This window comes from Thalassophryne amazonica, chromosome 8 (assembly GCF_902500255.1).
Source record: "Thalassophryne amazonica chromosome 8, fThaAma1.1, whole genome shotgun sequence".
In the NCBI taxonomy this organism is placed as follows: Eukaryota; Metazoa; Chordata; class Actinopteri; order Batrachoidiformes; family Batrachoididae; genus Thalassophryne; species Thalassophryne amazonica.
The window spans coordinates 114,100,151-114,119,823 of NC_047110.1; the positions used below are offsets into that span (position 1 = coordinate 114,100,151).

The 19,673-nt window shown below is 43.4% G+C and overlaps 2 protein-coding genes across 5 annotated transcripts in view; one reads left to right on the top strand and one right to left on the bottom strand.

Moving 5' to 3' along the window:
- The first annotated feature begins 2,715 nt into the window (after positions 1–2,715).
- aass (aminoadipate-semialdehyde synthase) overlaps positions 2,716–19,673 on the top strand; it is a 123,021-nt gene continuing 106,063 nt past the window's right edge. For 3 of the 4 annotated variants that reach the window (XR_004562372.1, XM_034177313.1, XM_034177315.1), the window contains exons 1-2: positions 12,955–13,075; positions 18,042–18,271. Coding sequence is in view for 3 of the 4 variants with exons in the window: in XM_034177313.1 (XP_034033204.1) it covers positions 18,053–18,271 (219 nt within the window). In the remaining variant the exon portion in view is untranslated. Of the gene's footprint in view, positions 2,850–12,954; positions 13,076–18,041; positions 18,272–19,673 lie in introns of those variants that run through there. The other variant, XM_034177314.1, reaches the window with a different exon arrangement.
- LOC117516354 (proline-rich protein 36-like) lies at positions 8,238–11,576 on the bottom strand. The gene has a single exon (XM_034177316.1). It carries the CDS (start codon positions 10,365–10,367, stop codon positions 9,075–9,077), a length of 1,293 nt encoding a protein of 430 aa, XP_034033207.1. The 5' UTR covers positions 10,368–11,576; the 3' UTR covers positions 8,238–9,074.

A 19,673-nucleotide genomic window follows, 5' to 3' on the forward strand; every position in this document is an offset into this window, starting at 1 on the left:
ATGTACACAGGGATGATGGAAAAAAAAAAAAAACGACAGCATTCTGTCCACCTGGTGGAAGTAAGGACAATATTAATCATTATTAATCAATATTATTATTTTGGTTGAGGTGTAGATTCTCTGAGGGCTGATTGAAAAAGAATCTATTTGCTCTGTAGTACACAGTAATATTCTTTGTCCATTCAATGAGTGTAAGTTATCATTAAATTACTACTAGCATTTTGTCCGTGGGGATCCATGAGCTCTAGATTAGGTCGGGTTTATAAAATGGGTAGCTGACATTTTTCAAGGGTGGTTAGTTAGATGCAAGGTTTCTATAATGAGTTGGAATGGTATGAGTCCAGAATGTTTTAGAACCTTAGACCTCAACAATTTTTAAAAGAAGAACTCAACCCATTTGTTTCTTGTTAATTATGTAATTTTTAATGTTAATTTTCTGTCTTATTGTATTCACAAACTGTTTAGGTTCTTTTAAATCATATACACACTAATTATTATTATTATTATTATTATTATATTTCATTTTATTCTATTTTGTCATTTGACTTTTAAATAGACCACAATGGAAATAAGTGTCTTCACTTTCTTGTGTCATCCATGTATTTTTAACATATTTACAATTATAATATGGACTTACATTGAACTTACTAAATAAATTCACACACAGGCACACACGCTTTTAATATAAAGATGGTTTACTACCCCCTGCTGGAATGGCGTGTTAGTCCAGATTGTAATTAGCAATGTTAATTGGGAGGTGATGATCTTGTGGTTGAGTGTTGGGCTTCAGACCAGAGGATCCTCGGTTCACACCCAGCCAGACTGGAAAATCCCTATGGGCCCTTGTGCAAGGTCCTTAATCCCCTAGTTGCTCCCGGTGTGTAGTGAATGCCTTGCATGACATCACCCTGACATCGGTGTGTGAATGTGTCTGTGTGAATGGGTAAATGTGAGGCATCATTGTAAAGCACTTTGCGCTTCTGATGCAAATAGAAAAGCGCTATACAAATGCAGTCCTTTAACCATTTAACATTAGCTAATATCCGTAGTGTCTCCAAAAATATTAGTCCCATAAAAGTTATGTTTTGGCACCGTTCATCCTTGACCCAAACTACATAAGCAAACCAAATGGTAAACATCACACACACACACACACACACACACACACACACACACACACACACACACACACACACACACACACACACACACACACACACACACACACACACACAGAGTTTTCTGTTTTTTCTGCACTCTGCTGCAAACAGGTGGTTTTAATTTTTACACATGCACAAACAGAGATCAAAAGCATTATTCTTTTCACTCCTTGTAATGACAACATGATACTTAAATAAACAGACTAAACCAATTTAACTACAGAAACACAATAAATCAATAACACCAACAACACTATTAACTAACATGAAACACAATAACAACATTTAAAAATCAAAACTCTGACCTCCCATGGCGCATTGCAGCACAATGTCCATTGCTTACTGGTTAGCTAAAATTGCTAATTTCTCCAAAAAGAAAAAAATATTTGTCTTAACCACTTTCTGTTGTTGCAGCGTTCATCCTTGACCCAAAATATATAAGCATACCAAATGGCAAACATCACACACACACACACACACACACACACACACACACACACACACACACACACACACACACACACACACACACACACACACACACACACACACACACACACACACACACACACACACACACACACACAGAGTTTTCTGTTTTTTCTGCACTCTGCTGCAAACAGGTGGTTTTAATTTTTACACATGCACAAACAGAGATCAAAAGCATTATTCTTTTCACTCCTTGTAATGACAACATGATACTTAAATAAACAGACTAAACCAATTTAACTACAGAAACACAATAAATCAATAACACCAACAACACTATTAACTAACATGAAACACAATAACAACATTTAAAAATCAAAACTCTGACCTCCCATGGCGCATTGCAGCACAATGTCCATTGCTTACTGGTTAGCTAAAATTGCTAATTTCTCCAAAAAGAAAAAAATATTTGTCTTAACCACTTTCTGTTGTTGCAGCGTTCATCCTTGACCCAAAATATATAAGCATACCAAATGGCAAATGTCAGCTCTCCCCAGTGTGTGCATGATCAAAGCCACACACACACACACACACACACACACACACACACACACACACACACACACACACACACACACACACACACACACACACACACACACACACACACACACACACACACACACACACACACACACACACACACACACTTGGCTTTTATAATACAGATTACTATATAACTAATAAAAATAATGATTAATAAAAAAACAGTAAGAATAATTATATAATTGACACTAATTATAAAAGGTGGGTGAGGCCGTGGCCTTGTTTGAACATTGAAATTTTTTGATCTATTACTGTTTAAATAAATTTTATTGTTTGGCCTGAACCCAAAAAAAATCAATTTTCAAAAAGTTGTCAAAATTTTAGGACTCTAAAAATAAAATATGCAAAGGTTTTTTTTTTGTTTTATTTTCCTGCTCTCTTTGTTGGCACCATGTAAACAACTGTTTCGTAAACACTGAAATATTATTTACGGCCTTTATTTGTTTGTTTGCTTGCGTGTACGCTGTACAGGCGCTGGTGAACACGGAAGTGACGTCAGCCGTTGAGGAGGGCTGGGCTTTTATGTTGAAAGAGTAACCGGAAAAGGATCAAGTTCTCGGCGCTGCTGCCTTCAGACGGTTCGGGTCTGAACTCTGAGGCGGATTGTCCTCTGTTTGCTGACTCTGCTGTGGAAACCCTAATACGGATTTGAAGGTGGGTCTAGTCCGTTAGCTGGGTTACCTGAAAGCAGAAGTTTAGAAATGTTTGTGGAAGTCGGCGTTGTGAATATGATTCCGGAACAGGCTGAATCCGGCTTCTCTGGTGTCCGCAGAGTGGTTCGTTATAAAGAAGACGTCTTCGTAGGGCTTCGGTTCTGCCTGAATAACCAACCAGGGCCGTATGCAGAGTATTAAGGAGTGGGGGGGGGAAAGACCCAGGGTGGATTTTCTGTCTACCCTCATTTGATTGGACATTTGAAGGTGGGAGGGGCTTGGAGGGGTCCATCAGGTACTTTAAGCGGGTGTCATGGTGACATCTGAGCAGGTTGATCAGGCCGGCTGCGGTATGCGGCGTCTTCTTCCTGCCTGTTGAAAGTCACTGTGAACTTTGTGGTTTTTCTCTGGTTATGAAATCTGTGGTTTTCAGAAGTTGCATCAAGTGGTTGTGTTTGACAGAAAGTTCTTAAAGTAGACCTGCATTGAAATAAATGTGGTCAGATTTCAGAAAGAAATAGCTGATATGTATTTATAAGACCCTTGTGAATGCAGTAAAGTAAATCTGTAAGCCCAAATTTGTAATTCAGCGGAGAAATCTTCATTTAAAAATGACAAATTTGCAGCTAAAATTTAGCCCTCTGTGAAAACAGTTTGTACAGCCGTATCATTTCCATGACGTTAGGGAGAAGCCGACGCGCTCCCGCCTTCAGTCCGATCCCGCATTGAAATTGATTTTATCTGTTAGTAATGTTACTTATACACGTCCTGGTTTCAACATCCAAAAGTAAGCTGCAATGAATGTGAGATACAGATCTGTGTGCTCAGATCAGCAACGACATCGACAGCGGGCGCCGTTCTTCCTCTCCTGCTCTCTGCCTCCGCTGCGCTTATTAAGTCTGCGGGCTCGTTAACGAGCTCATTAACCGCCGACGCGGGCCACTCACACCGCCCGTGTCTGCTTTGCAGCCGCCGGCATCACCTCTCTGTCTACTGAATGGAGCTGCAGCACACTTGGCACAAGTCCTGGGATTACGCTCGCTGTTTTAATGCGAAGCGGCCGGTACACCTGTTGCTGCAAGGACAGACTTCTTGCGGCAAAATCCGCAGCACCGCACGTCTCGGCAATCGGAGCCCCAGAGCTCCATGGATGCTGAGAGAGGTTTATATATTTTTAATGACTGGGATTCTTTGCGGGTCTCGCCTCCATATCCCGCGATGGTACCGGAGACGAAAGACAGTAGATTTTCATTGCGACACCACTCAAACGGGCGTATGAAAAAGTCCCCCAAAATAATTTTCAAGCACAAATAAAAGAAATGTGTACTCACCAAACGTGCCGCAAGACAATATATAAGAGAAGAAAAAGGTGCAGATGCAAACTGGCGTAAATCCACAAATTACAAATGGCGCAATGCATGCTGGGAGAGGGTCTTCTCCGTGACGTCTCGGCAGCGTCCATGATGAGAGGGACAATTTGCGGAGGGCTAAATGTTAGCTGTAAACGTGTCATTTTCAAATGAAGATTTCTCCGTTGAATGACAAATCTGGGCTTGCAGATTTACTTTACTACATTCAGAAGGATCTCATGTGTAAATGTAAGTCATTTTTCGTTGAAAAAATCTGACTGCATTTTTTTCAATGCCGGTCTCCTTTAAAAATGGTGTTCAGGTGGTGGTGTGCTACCTCGTGAAGCAGGACGCTCGATGTTGATGTTGTAAAAAGAACGGCTAATTACTGGTTCAGAAGTTGTAATAACAAACGTACAGACCAGCTTTCTGGGATTTTCACCAAAATCTTCACCCGCTCCCTGACACAGTCAGCTGTCCCATCATACCTAAAGACCTCCACCATAGTCCCCCTACCCAAGAAACCCCCATAACTAGCAGTGGTGTCAGAAGTACACACATTTGTTACTTAAGTAGAAGTATAGATACTGCAGTTTAAAAACACTCTGGTAAAAGTTGAAGTATCAACTTGACCTCTTTACTCAAGTAAAAGTGAAAAAGTATGTGCTCCAAAACCTACTTAAAGTATAAAAGTATAAAGTAACCTTTTAAAAAAAAAAAAAAAAGGTAGATGCCACTATATGAATTGAAAGCTTAATTTAAAAACTGATTCGTTCTACATGTGGCCCAAGACCCAAAACCCAAAATTACTCCCCAACACCACCTGCATGAAAATGTTTCAATTCTTGAAGCTCTGAAATGCAATCTGGGACTATTCCAGACGATAAACTGCAGTGAGTGCAGCATCCATTTAGTGAAGGAAAAAAAACCCCACAACTTTCCTTATGCAAATTCATTCCAGTAGTATTCTGCTCTTACTAGGATGCAGCAGTTTTCTAGTTTGGCAGATAGTTCTGGAGGAAATCACTGAAGAAATTAACACATTGAAAATATGGTTTGACCGAAACAAACTGTCATTAAATAAGACAGGGATGAAATGGAGGTATGAGTTACTAGGTGTTCACAGGAAACACTTATTTATTTCTATATCTATTTATTTATTTATGTATGTTCATTGTTAGTTGCTTTTATATTTTCTGTTGTGTTTCTATTCAGGTTCTTTTTGCCTCTTTCTCTAAAATTGTATATAATAATCATTAGATTATTAATATATAAACAAAAATAAATTTAAGAAATATTACAATTTGAAAACAAATGCACCCGAACGCGATGAGAGCTGCAATTGCTTAATGCTAAGTTTTAACATTGAAAATGCCATAGACATGCTAACGCGTTAGTGTCGCTCCCATTTTTAAGTTATAAAATACATCGATCAACTGTTTCAGAAGACCATAACAGGTCGGTTTAACATAGAAAAGGTAAATAATACTCACAGAAGTATACTCTTTAGGGTTTTAGCGGGGGAAAATTAAGCAAAAGAAAGAATAAACGAAGCAATAAGTCAAAGCATTGCTTCAATCTGCGAACCACTGCTTCAATTGGTTCACGGTTCAAAGCAAAGCCGCGCTGCAGAAAAGTTGATTACAGGCGCACATGACTTGAAATATATATAAACATTAAACTGAAGCCAAGAGTAACGAGGCTGTTTGTTTTAAAAATGTAAGGAATAGAAAGTACAGATACTTGTGTGAAAATGTAATGAGTAGAAGTCAGAAGTAGGCAGAAAAATAAGTAAAGGAGTAAAGTATAGATACCTAAAAAGTGTACTTAAGTACAGTAACGAAGTATTTGTACTTCGTTACTTGACACCTCTGATAACTAGTCTCAGTGACGACCGGCCTGGTGCACTCACACACCGTGATGATGAAGTATCTCATCATGTCATTCCTAACCCCCACTTCAGACCCAAACCAATTCACTTACAAAGCCAACAGGTCAACAGAGGACACCGTGACCTCTACCCTCCACACCACGCTGACCCACCTGGAGCAACAGGGCAACTATGACCGTCTTCCCTTCGTGGATTACAGTTCAGCATTCAACATCATCCTCCCCCGTTGCCTTGTGAGGAACCCGCTGAACCTTGGTCTACCTCATTCCACATGTCATTGGATTAAGGACTTTCTGTCAGATGGCTCACAGAGAGTCAGGATTGGCCCTCACATATCCACAGCTGTCACACTCAGCACCAGTTCCCCTCAAGGCTGCGTGCTGAGCCCACTGCTCTTCATCCTCTGACTGCACCCCACCTTCATTAAGTATGCGGATGACACCACAGTGGTCGGCTGTATCACTGGAGTAGATGAGTTGGCCTACCACGAGGAGGTGGAACAGCTGACGTTGTGGTGTAGAGAAAATAACCTGCTCCTGAACACATCCTAAACCAAGGAGCTAATTATAGACTTCAAGAGAAACAGACACACATCAGCCCGTCATCACTGGGGGGAAAGGGTCAGGGACTTCAGTTTCCTGGGAGTCCACATAGATGAGAAACTGACCTAGGACAGGAACACCACATGCAGCTTCTGATGCAAATGGAAAAGAGCTATACAAATGCAGTCCTTTAACCATTTAACATTAGCTAATATCCATAGTGTCTCCAAAAATATTAGTCCCATAAAAGTTATGTTTTGGCACCATTCATCCTTGACCAAAACTACATAAGCAAACCAAATGGTAAACATCTCACACACACACACACACACACACACACACACACACACACACACACACACACACACACACACACACACACACACACACACACACACACACACACACACACACACACACACACGTGGCCTCTCACTTGGCTTTTATGATACAGATTACTGTGTAACTAATAAAAATAATGATTAATAAAAAAAACCCCAGTAAGAATAATTATATAATTGACACTAAATATAAAAGGTGGGTGAGGCCGTGGCCTTGTTTGAACATTGACATTTTTTGATCTATTGCTGTTTAAATAAATTTTATTTTTTGGCCTTGTCAGGACTGGACGAGGGCAGGACACAAATGCAGGCTCGACAAAAGGAAATATACTTAAAGGGTGGTTTATTCAGGCTAGGGATCGTTAACAGCAAGGCAGTCCACGGAGCAAAAGTACTTGACAAGGATTAAGCTAAAGACGTGGTCCAAAGAACAAGCAAGGTCAAAACAGGAGCAAACAGGTACGTCAGAGCAGAGGCAAAAAACAGGATCCAGAACACAAAACAGAGTCCAAAAACAAGGCTAGGCAAAACAGGAATGACACAAGAGGCTGGTAAGTGAGTGAATCAACGAACGAGCGGGGAAGAAGTGAACAGACGCAGGTTAAATAGGGACAGGTGTTAATCAGGAAATGAGGTGCACGTGGAGGAGGAAAGGCCTGGAAAGGGGGGCGTGGTCAGGTGACAGCTAAGAGGCCAATGATGCAGAAGGGCGGTGACAAATGGGCAAGAGAATGACAGATGAAGGGGCGTGGCTGACTGAAAGGACAAAGTGCAGGTGCGGAACAGAGAGTGCAGTGATCCGGGAAAGACTGTGGAAACAATGAGAGACTGACAAGCAGGAGCAAGAGAAAGGTGATTAGATACAAACATGACAATAAGAGATAGTACAAAGAAAACCACCCTAACTAGAACACAACTGAAAAGCATACAGGAACGTGATAAGTGAATAATGGGAATTAATACAATAAAACCTACTAAGAACAGACAGAAGAACTACAAGAAAACAAAACTGAAAACCAAAACCAGAAATACCCAAATACTTAACAGAAGAGAGAACAGTAACATAAGCAAACAAACACTAAATGCTGAAACATAAAAACAGACTGTGAATAAACTAGAATGGAACTAAAACATAGCTGTAAAGTAACAAAGAAACAAAGTGACAAAGCAATATGAGAACATTGAATAAACATGAAGAAAGAGGCAATAACAAAACAAGACTAAAACATAACTGAGGTGAAAAGTAACAAAGGAAGAAAGTGACAAAGCAAAAATCAGAACATGGAACAAAACCCCACATGAAGAAAAAGGTAATTAACAAAACGAGGCTGATGCCAAAGGAACAGAACTAAATAAAGAAGGGACATATGGGCTGAAGCCTGGAAACGGCCAGGACATGACAGTACCCCTCCCCCAAGCGGGCGCCCCCGGGCACCCGCCCAGGAACCCGACACCGGGAGGGCAGCAAGGGGAACAGGACGGAGGGCAGAACGAGAGAGGCGAGCCACAAGAGGGCCGAAAAAACACAAAACCCCAGGGATGTCTGACAACAGACCCCAGCAAAACAGGCAGAGGACATGAGGAATAACAGTACCAGGGCAGGTGGTCGAGGGACCCAAAACTGGGCATAGCCAGGGCAGGAAAGAGGCCCCCAGGCGGGCGACAATACGGCTTAACAAAGGGCCTGGGCACGCGATCCACACCCGGGTCGTGAGTTACCACGAGGTCAGGGGAGTGGACCCGTGGAGAAACGGGCGTGGAGACAGCAGGAACACGGCCTTGGGACAAACCGGCCCCTAGCGTGGTTCCCAAAGAACAATCGGGGCCAGGTTTAGGACGAATTGCTCCAAAACAGTGGTGTACAGAAAACAACCTCCTCAGGAGGAGTCCCACCGAGCGTAGAAGCCACTGGGCAAAAGGGAGCAGAACTAAGCCACACGCAAAACATTGGGCGTTCACATTCCAGGTACGGTAACACAAGACACTTAGGTGCATATACACTACCTTACAACAATGACAAAAACAAGACAGAAAAGAGCCCTCATACAGAAAATAAAAGTTCTTGAACAAAACCCCAAAAAAGCAAAAAATCCCCATAAACGATCAAAAGTGCAGACGGAAAACAAACAAAACCAGACCAACACAAGTACCAACCAGAAAATCCTGCATTAGCTCAGGGTGCCGAATGTCCTGCACGAGAAGGTACATCAAAGACTGTGGATTATTGGCATGGCCAGAAGTACTTGGAGACGTGAGAGAGAAGTTTAACAGGCGTGAGATGGAAAATGTTTTCATGAACCCACAACTGCCCCCTGGGGAGACCCCTAAGAACAAAATAATTTTACCCAACAGCCAGGTCATGACGCTCTGGAACTGAGAGTTAAGGTCAGACATGGTCCACCCCAGGAGTAGGCGTGGGGCTTTGAACCAACAAAGCACAGAGGAAAACAACGTGAGTACAAAATAGACCCGCAACAAATACAGTTCAAGCAAAATGTCACTAACCCTCTCCAGGTTTGCGTCCTCGATCGTCATCTTCTGTGCCGGCAGTGCAGCTGGAGCAGGATGAGGAGGCGCAGGAGGGGAAGGTCCCGACAGCATGCGTGCGAACGACGCACCGTCTGGTCTTGAGACTGGTTGTGGTGCGGCGTGCGCTGGAACAGGTGCTGGCGCGGTGCGCGCAAAGTCCAATGCAGCCGTGGGCGTGGAGTCTGGAGCAGTCGCTGGTGCCGCAGGTGCGGAGATTGCTCCAGTCGCTGGCGCATTGCGCATGGAGACCGGGCTGGCTGGAAGCGTCGCAGGTGCCGCTGGCGTGGAGACCGGAGCAGCCGCTGGTGCAGCTGGCGTGGAGCCTGGAGCAACCGCTGGAGTGATGCGCACAGAGAGTGGTTCGGCGGGAGGTGCCGCAGGTGCGGAGATTGCTCCAGTCGCTGGTGCAGTGCGCATGGAGACCGGGCCGGCTGGAAGCGTCGCTGGTGCCGCTGGCATGGAGACTGGAGTAGCCGCTGGTGCAGCTGGCGTGGAGGCTGGAGCAACCGCTGGAGTGACGCGCACAGAGACTGGTTCGGCGGGAGGTGCCGCAGGTGCGGAGATCGCTCCAGTCGCTGGTGCAGTGAGCATGGAGACCGGGCCGGCTGGAAGCGTCGCTGGTGTCGCTGGCATGGAGACTGGAGCAGCTGCAGGTGCGAAGCGCACGGTCTTCGGTGGCACAGGCGCGCAGGGCTGTCGAGGAGCTGGAACAGGAGGAAGGCTGAGAACAGCCGTTGTCGTGGCCCGGAGACATTGGGAAGTCGGGCATGAGGAGGCCGGCTCCGCTTCGGTCCGAAGCGAGCGTGTGGAAGCCACGTGTGTCGCTCGTGGTGCGGACTTAGGTGGTGCTCGTGTAGGGGCTTGCATGGGTGTTGAGCGTGGTCGTGGTCGCAGTGTCTTTGGTTTTGCAGGTGCAGCCGGTTCTTTTCCTGATGCACACCAATCAATCAATCAATCAATTTTTTTATATAGCGCCAAATCACAACAAACAGTTGCCCCAAGGCTGCGTCTGATATTGTTATGTGCCGTGGTGCGGTCGAACAGGCTGCGGTGATGTCTGATTCAAACATGAACTCAATTGGATCTTCGATACATGGCGGAAGAAGGCCCTGCTTAAACTGAGCCTTTATGTTCTCAAGGTCAGGAAAAGAGCGAACCACGTCAGGCTCGGCTTGTAACAGCTGATCAAGGTCCGACAGAACGCGACGTCGGTTCTGTGGACTCAGATTGTCATGGTATTCAAAAAACAGGTCCTGTACCTTGAACAATATGTTTACCGAGTCCTGAACTACAAACTGCTCTGACTCCGACGAATTGTCTTCGTCATCGTCATCACAATCGCTCCATTCAGCGTCGTCATCGACAGGCAGGGGCTGTGAACACGGGTGGGCCTCTGGATGTTTTATCCAGTCAGGAAGTGTAGTGCCAGAAAAAATCGTGTCCAGGTCTTGCAGATCAGGGAAGCGTTCATAAAGCCATTCATTGGCTTCCACGATTTCCCATGCCTGCTCAAGATAAATCAAATTTCTCTTTTGGAGAGAAACAGTCACGAAAACAAATAAAAAAAAAAAATTGAAGGTCATCAAAAATCCTCTTGATTGTATCAGCGTCTTGATTCCTGGCGACCGGATTCGAGCCCGCTGCGTCCATGTCTGGCTCGTTCGTTCAGTCAGGACTGGACGAGGGCAGGACACAAATGCAGGCTCGACAAAAGGAAATATACTTAAAGGGTGGTTTATTCAGGCTAGGGATCGTTAACAGCAAGGCAGTCCACGGAGCAAAAGTAATTGACAAGGATTAAGCTGAAGACGTGGTCCAAAGAACAAGCAAGGTCAAAACAGGAGCAAACAGGTACGTCAGAGCAGAGGCAAAAAACAGGATCCAGAACACAAAACAGAGTCCAAAAACAAGGCTAGGCAAAACAGGAATGACACAAGAGGCTGGTAAGTGAGTGAATCAACGAACGAGCGGGGAAGAAGTGAACAGACGCAGGTTAAATAGGGACAGGTGTTAATCAGGAAATGAGGTGCACGTGGAGGAGGAAAGGCCTGGAAAGGGGGGCGTGGTCAGGTGACAGCTAAGAGGCCAATGATGCAGAAGGGCGGTGACAAATGGGCAAGAGAATGACAGATGAAGGGGCGTGGCTGACTGAAAGGACAAAGTGCAGGTGCGGAACAGAGAGTGCAGTGATCCGGGAAAGACTGTGGAAACAATGAGAGACTGACAAGCAGGAGCAAGAGAAAGGTGATTAGATACAAACATGACAATAAGAGATAGTACAAAGAAAACCACCCTAACTAGAACACAACTGAAAAGCATACAGGAACGTGATAAGTGAATAATGGGAATTAATACAATAAAACCTACTAAGAACAGAAAGAAGAACTACAAGAAAACAAAACTGAAAACCAAAATCAGAAATACCCAAATACTTAACAGAAGAGAGAACAGTAACATAAGCAAACAAACACTAAATGCTGAAACATAAAAACAGACTGTGAATAAACTAGAATGGAACTAAAACATAGCTGTAAAGTAACAAAGAAAGAAAGTGACAAAGCAATATGAGAACATTGAATAAACATGAAGAAAGAGGCAATAACAAAACAAGACTAAAACATAACTGAGGTGAAAAGTAACAAAGGAAGAAAGTGACAAAGCAAAAATCAGAACATGGAACAAAACCCCACATGAAGAAAAAGGTAATTAACAAAACGAGGCTGATGCCAAAGGAACAGAACTAAATAAAGAAGGGACATATGGGCTGAAGCCTGGAAACGGCCGGGACATGACAGGCCTGAACACAAAAAAAAGTTGTCAAAATTTTAGGACTCTAAAAATAAAATATGCAAAGGTTTTTTTTTTTGTTTTATTTTCCTGCTCTCTTTGTTGGCACCATGTAAACAACTGTTTCGTAAACACTGAAATATTATTTACGGCCTTTGTTTGTTTGCTTGCGTGTACGCTGTACAGGCGCTGGTGAACACGGAAGTGACGTCAGCCGTTGAGGAGGGCTGGGCTTTTATGTTGAAAGAGGTTGAAGAGTTGAAAGAGATGTTGAAGGTGGGAGGGGCTTGGAGGGGTCCATCAGGTACTTTAAGCGGGTGTCATGGTGACATCTGAGCAGGTTGATCAGGCCGGCTGCGGTATGCGGCGTCTTCTTCCTGCCTGTTGAAAGTCACTGTGAACTTTGTGGTTTTTCTCTGGTTATGAAATCTGTGGTTTTCAGAAGTTGCATCAAGTGGTTGTGTTTGACAGAAAGTTCTTAAAGTAGACCTGCATTGAAATAAATGTGGTCAGATTTCAGAAAGAAATAGCTGATATGTATTTATAAGACTCTTGTGAATGCAGTAAAGTAAATCTGGAAGCCCAAATTTGTAATTCAGCGGAGAAATCTTCGTTTAAAAATGACAAATTTGCAGCTAAAATTTAGCCCTCTGTGAAAACCCTCTGTGTAACCGGAAAAGGATCAAGTTCTCGGCGCTGCTGCCTTCAGACGGTTCGGGTCTGAACTCCGAGGCGGATTGTCCTCTGTTTGCTGACTCTGCTGTGGAAACCCTAATCCGGATTTGAAGGTGGGTCTAGTCCGTTAGCTGGGTTACCTGAAAGCAGAAGTTTAGAAATGTTTGTGGAAGTCGGCGTTGTGAATGTGATTCAGGAACAGGCTGAATCCTGACTCTCTGGTGTCCGCAGAGTGGTTCGTGATAAAGACGACGTCTTCGTAGGGCTTCGGTTCTGCCTGAATAACCAACCAGGGCCGTATGCAGAGTATTAAGGAGTGGGGGGAAAGACCCAGGGTGGATTTTCTGTCTACCCTCATTTGATGGGACATTTGAAGGTGGGAGGGGCTTGGAGGGGTCCATCAGGTACTTTAAGCGGGTGTCACGGTGACATCTGAGCAGGTTGATCAGGCCGGCCGCGGTATGCGGCGTCTTCTTCCTGCCTGTTGAAAGTCACTGTGAACTTTGTGGTTTTTCTCTGGTTATGAAATCTGTGGTTTTCAGAAGTTGCATCAAGTGGTTGTGTTTGACAGAAAGTTCTTAAAAATGGTGTTCAGGTGGTGGTGTGCTACCTCGTGAAGCAGGACGCTCGATGTTGATGTTGTAAAAAGAACGGCTAATTACTGGTTCAGAAGTTGTAATAACAAACATACAGACCAGCTTGCTGGGATTTTCACCAGAATCTTCACCTGCTCCCTGACACAGTCTGCTGTCCCATCATACCTGAAGACCTCCACCATAGTCCCCCTACCCAAGAAACCCCCATAACTAGTCTCAGTGACGACCGGCCTGGTGCACTCACACACCGTGATGATGAAGTATCTCATCATGTCATTCCTAACCCCCACTTCAGACCCAAACCAATTCATTTACAAGGCCAACAGGTCAACAGAGGACACCGTGACCTCTGCCCTCCACACCACGCTGACCAACCTGGAGCAACAGGGCAACTACGACCGTCTTCACTTCATGGATTACAGTTCAGCATTCAACATCATCCTCCCCTGTTGTTTGAGGAACCCGCTGTACCTCGGTCTACCTCATTCCACATGTCGTTGGATTAAGGACTTTCTGTCAGATGGCTCACAGAGAGTCAGGATTGGCCCTCACATATCCACAGCTGTCACACTCAGCACTGGTTCCCCTCAAGGCTGCGTGCTGAGCCTACTGCTCTTCATCCTCTGACTGCACCCCACCTCTTCATTAAGTATGCGGATGACACCACAGTGGTCGGCTGTATCACTGGAGGAGATGAGTCTGCCTACCACGAGGAGGTGGAACAGCTGACGTTGTGGTGTAGAGAAAATAACCTGCTCCTGAACACATCCTAAACCAAGGAGCTAATTATAGACTTCAAGAGGAACAGACAGACATTCAGCCCGTCATCACTGGGGGGACCTGTCTGGAAAAGGTCAGGGTCTTCAGTTTCCTGGGAGTCCACGTAGATGAGAAACTGACCTAGGACAGGAACACCACATACCTGGTAAAGAAGGCACAGCAAAGACTCCACTTTCTGAGAGTCCTCAGGAAAAATAACATCAACCAGAGATGTCTGGTGTTTTTTTTATTGCTCTACCATGGAGAGCGTCCTCACATGCTGCCTCTGGACATGGTTTACCAGCTGCGTGGGGACAAACAGGAAAGAGCTCCAGAGAAGATCACTGGGTGCCCTCTACCCACACTGGGGGACCTTCATGGCTTGGACTGTCTCAGGAGAGCCAACACCATCCTAAAGGACTCGTCCCTCCCTGGACACTCTCTGTTTGAGCTTCTGCCATCAGTAAGACGGTACAGGACCATTAAAACAAGAACAAATAGACTGAAAAACAGTTTCTACCCAACTGCTGTTAGAGCTTTGAATGGAACCAAACAGCCAGGTCACATGACACACTGGAAATGAGTGCAATATTTGTTTATGTGCAATATCCACTGCCACTAAAATATCCACAGTTTTGTCCATACTTTTCTCTTTTTACTTGAGGTCATCAAGTATGGCCATCGGGTATTGTGAAGGCTTTAGGTCCATCTGCCTGTCCATCTGTCTGTGCTCAGCATAAGTCCAGTCCTGTTACTGCCAGAGGCTTCACATTCCTTGGACAAGTTCAGAGATGGCTAACCTTGACCTATTTTAAGAGGTTAAAAAGTCACATTCTGTTTGCATCTGTTCAGTTTTGTTTTTGAATGACGAGAGACCACAGATTGGTTGCTAGCTGCAAAACTCTGTTTTGTTTGTGTGTAAATATAACCTCTTTGTCATATATTATGTGAAAGCTAGTGAGAAATAAACACTTCTCAAACTGAAAACACTGTTTGTGTAACCTGATAACACCTCTGCAGCCATTTACACGACATTTTGCGGACATTAGTGTGCATGCTAACTTCCGTTAACTCAAAGCTAACTTCCTATGGAGTTAAATTTATCTAATTAATAACTGCATTAATAATGCACAAAGAGTGATCTACAAATATTCCTTGATTGGCACAACATGAACAAACGAGAGCAATCAGATATTTCTAACATCCGCCAGTCTGGATCACCACCAGTGGAGTGTTCCATGCTCTAATATCTATCTGTGGTGCAAATTTGGTGAGAATCTGTGAAGTGGTTTTGATGTAATCTTGCTAACAGACAGACAAATAAATAAATGCTGATGATTTTATTACGTCTTTGGCAGACGTGATGATGATTTGATTTGAATGTGTACAAATTGTCCGTAAGACAGTAGGATCTTAATAATGAATTAAACGACTGCAAATTATAAAGAACACAATGCTCATACGGCCGAGGGTATTTTAGCATTGTGTTATATTTTTATATACAGTCTCTTTTTTGCTCCTACATACCTATAATTTAGTTTCTTTTTTTTTTTTTAAATGTGCGCTTTAACCATACCTTTTTAATTCTGTTAAATGTTATGTTTATTCTGTTTTCTTCTCCAGACCTTTCAGGTCTGCGTATGGTTTACTCAGGTTTATATTTGCACTGAAAGACTTGCACTTTACTTTTCACTGTACTGGTTACAATGAAAAGTAAAGAATCTGTACAAGAAATGTCGTTTCAGGTGCAGTCATCACAGTTTACCTGTTGCTGACTGTTTTCAGTGCCAGAACTGTTGCTGGTCAGTGGCTTCAGTTTGAATTCTGCTGGCGGTGAAATCAGGTGTTTAGATCACATGACCACTGTAAATGTGGTCGGTAGCTGTTGGCAAACAGAAAAGTTGGTAGGTCCAATCTGATTCCTTTTGTAACTGGAATGTTTCATGCTATTTATGATATGCTTTTTATTTGATGGTGAAACTGGGTCCAGGTAGAGTATTTTTTATTTTATTATTTTGAGTACAGATCTGTCTAAAAGTGTTTTTGTCAGAATTTGTGTTCTTGTATTTGAGTACAGGGACATAATCTTCTGAAACTTTCCTTTAACTCTGTTGAGGAGTTGATCTACAACGAGCCAAACGTTGGCCAGAAATGAAGCTGATTTGTTGGGCTTCAGCTTGTGTTTTGTGGTGGGATGTTTGTTCCTGAAGATTCTCGTTATTTTTGGAAGTTTATTATTAAAATGTATTCATGCAGAATGACACTACCTGTCCAAAACTCTTTTGTTTGTCCAGTTGTGATGAAACGGGAAAGACTTTGCACCTGACACGTGTCCTTAGAAGCTTTAGAGATTTGTTTGATGGACTGATACACTAACTGCACACTCTTCAGAACTGAATTACTGCAAAGACATATTTTTACCCATTTTCTCTTCATGCAATGAAATATTTTTAAGATTAATCTGTCCGTTTAAGTACTTTTTCCAGTCTGTAAGTACAATATGCGTACCTGTTGACCAATGTGGGGACGGCCAATTAGGACACTTTGTTTTTGTTTGTCTTTTTTGTAAACAAAATAAAAAGATTTCTGAGATGAAATGATGAGGAGCACCACTATTGCCCCAGATTACACACTATAGCCTGTCCTGGTTGGGTATCAGAGACCTGTTGAAGACATATATTTGTATATAAAAGTTTGGGCCCCCCTGATGATTTCCATGATTTTCCTTTTATAAATCATTGGTTGTTTGGATCAGCAATTTCAGTTAAATATATCATATAGCAGACAAACACACTTATATTTGAGAAGTGAAATGAAGTTTATAGGATTTACAGAAAGTGTGCAATAATTCTTTAAACTAAATTAGGCAGGTGCACAAATTTGGGCACCACAACAGAAAAAATACATCAGTATTTAGTAGATCCTCCTTTTACAGCCTCTAAACGCTTCCTATAGCTTCCAATAAGAGTCTGGATTCTGGTTGAAGGTACTTTGGACCATTCTTCTTTACAAAACATCTCAGGTTTGCTGGTTTCCGAGCATGGACAGCCCGCTTAAAATCACACCACAGATTTTCAATAATATTCAGGTCTGGGGACTGAGATGGTCATTCCAGAACGTTGTACTTGTTCCTCTGCATGAATGCCTTAGTAGAATTTGGGCAGTGTTTAGGGTCGTTGTCTTGTTGAAAGATCCAGCCCCGGCACAACTTCAACTTTCTCACTGATTCATGAATATTGTACTCAAGAATCTGCTGATATTGACTGGAGTCCATGTTACCCTCAATTTTAACAAGATTCCCAGTACCTGCACTGGCCACACAGCCACACAGCATGATGGAACCAATGATTTATAAAGGAAAATCATGAAAATTGTCAGGGGGGCCCAAGACACTGATAGACATCACTGGTATCGGTTTTGATTCTGCCTGGATAGTCCAACTCCTCATCCCACTGAGGTACCTGCTCTGTAGTTGTCTCTACTCTTGGTTTAATCTATAAGAGTAATTTTCTTCTAAATGTTAGATAAAAATAAAAATGTTCATGGGGCATTCCATGGAGGGAAATCAGTTTTTGGGTATTTAATGTCTGTTTCACACCAGATGTGTTGCTAAACTACAGTCATGTAAAACCCATGAACTAGTGATGATGGTCTGATTGTGACATCGTTTGATATGATAATAAGTTGTATCTGACAAATAATTGCATGTTTCTTTCCCAAGCAGAGAGAACAGTTATGATCCGATTGCTAAGTCATCGTAGTAACCGGAGGCTGAGCTACCTCAGAATTCAAAAGCGCCATGAGCATCACAAGGCCGTCATGGCCATTCGACGGGAGGACATCAACCCATGGGAACGGAGAGCGCCGTTGGCCCCACGGCATGTCAAGGAGCTGACAAATGCCGACTACAAAATCCTGGTCCAGCCGTCCAACCGCAGAGCAATCCACGAAAAGGTACAACCAGGGACTGTCGGAAAACTGCACAAAATGAACCAAGAATTAGAATCACAAAGAGCCTTTATGGAGAGGAGTGATCAGTCTTCTTCTTCTACTTCTTTTTATTTCAGCTGCTCCTGTTAGGGGGCACTACAGCAGGTCATCTATCCATCTCACATTTCCTCTGTATCTTCCTCTGTCGCACCAATCAGCTGCATGTCCTCCCTCAGTACAGCCATAAATCTCCACTGTGGCCTCCCTCTTCTCCACCCTGCCCGCACTCTCTTTGTCACCTCTCTACCACACTCTCCATTACTTTGGACAGTTGACCCCAAGTATTTAAAGTCATCTACTTTCTCCACTTCTACTCCTTGTAACTGCACTATTCCACTGGGCTCCCTCTCATTCACACACATGGACTCAGTCTTGATCCTACTGACTTTCATTCCCCTGCTCTCCAGAGCATATCTCCAGGCTCATCTCAACCTGCTCTCTACTCTCACTACAGATCTCACTGGAATGTCATCTGGACCAACTGCCTTTCCACACTCCATCCTCTTCATAACTGCCCTCATTTTATCCTTACTAATCTTTTGTACTTCCTGATTTGCTCTCTCCACATAATCCAGGCTTCTGTCTCTCTCATTTTCTTCATTCATCAGCTGCTCAGAATATTCCCTCCACCTTCTTAACACACTGTCCTTGCTTGTCAGCATATTACCATCTGCATCTTTTACCACCCTAATCTGCTGCACATCTTTTCCAGCTCGATCCCTTTGTCTGGTCAATCAGTACAAGTCCTTTTCTCCTTCCTTACTATTCAACTTCTTGTACAGCTCACTATATACCATTTTCTTAGCTTTTGCCGCTTCTGTTTTTGCCTTACGCCACATCTCCTTGTACTCCTGTTTACTTTCTTCATCTCTCTGACTATCCCAATCAGGGTTCTAGCCACGGTGGGCAGCGTCAGGCGGCCCCGCCCAATACTGCAAATTTCCACTCTCGGGTTCAAATTGACTGTGCCACCCAGGACAGAATTCCTGAAAAATGAACTGAAATGTTGCTGGACCTGTACCAATTTGATTGTATTTTAAGCTTATAGAGTCATAGTTTTGCATTTTTAAGCCAAAAATTAAAGTAATAAGAAATACATTTCTCATTTTCTTTGTGTCAAATCGCAAACAGCAAAGATCAGAGAGTCAGTGTGTTCTGTGGCTACAGAGCTGTGAACGGGAGCAGCTGAAAGCAGCAGCTCTGCTGCGCTCTGAACTAAAGAAAAAAAAAATCTCTGCCATGAAAATACTACATTAAATAATCCAGAGGTCCACCACCGAGAGAGAGAGATCGAGAGAGAGATCAGTCCAGGTTCAGCTCTTGTTCAAACAAGGCTGTTGTTATATTGTTATAACAAAAAGTAATA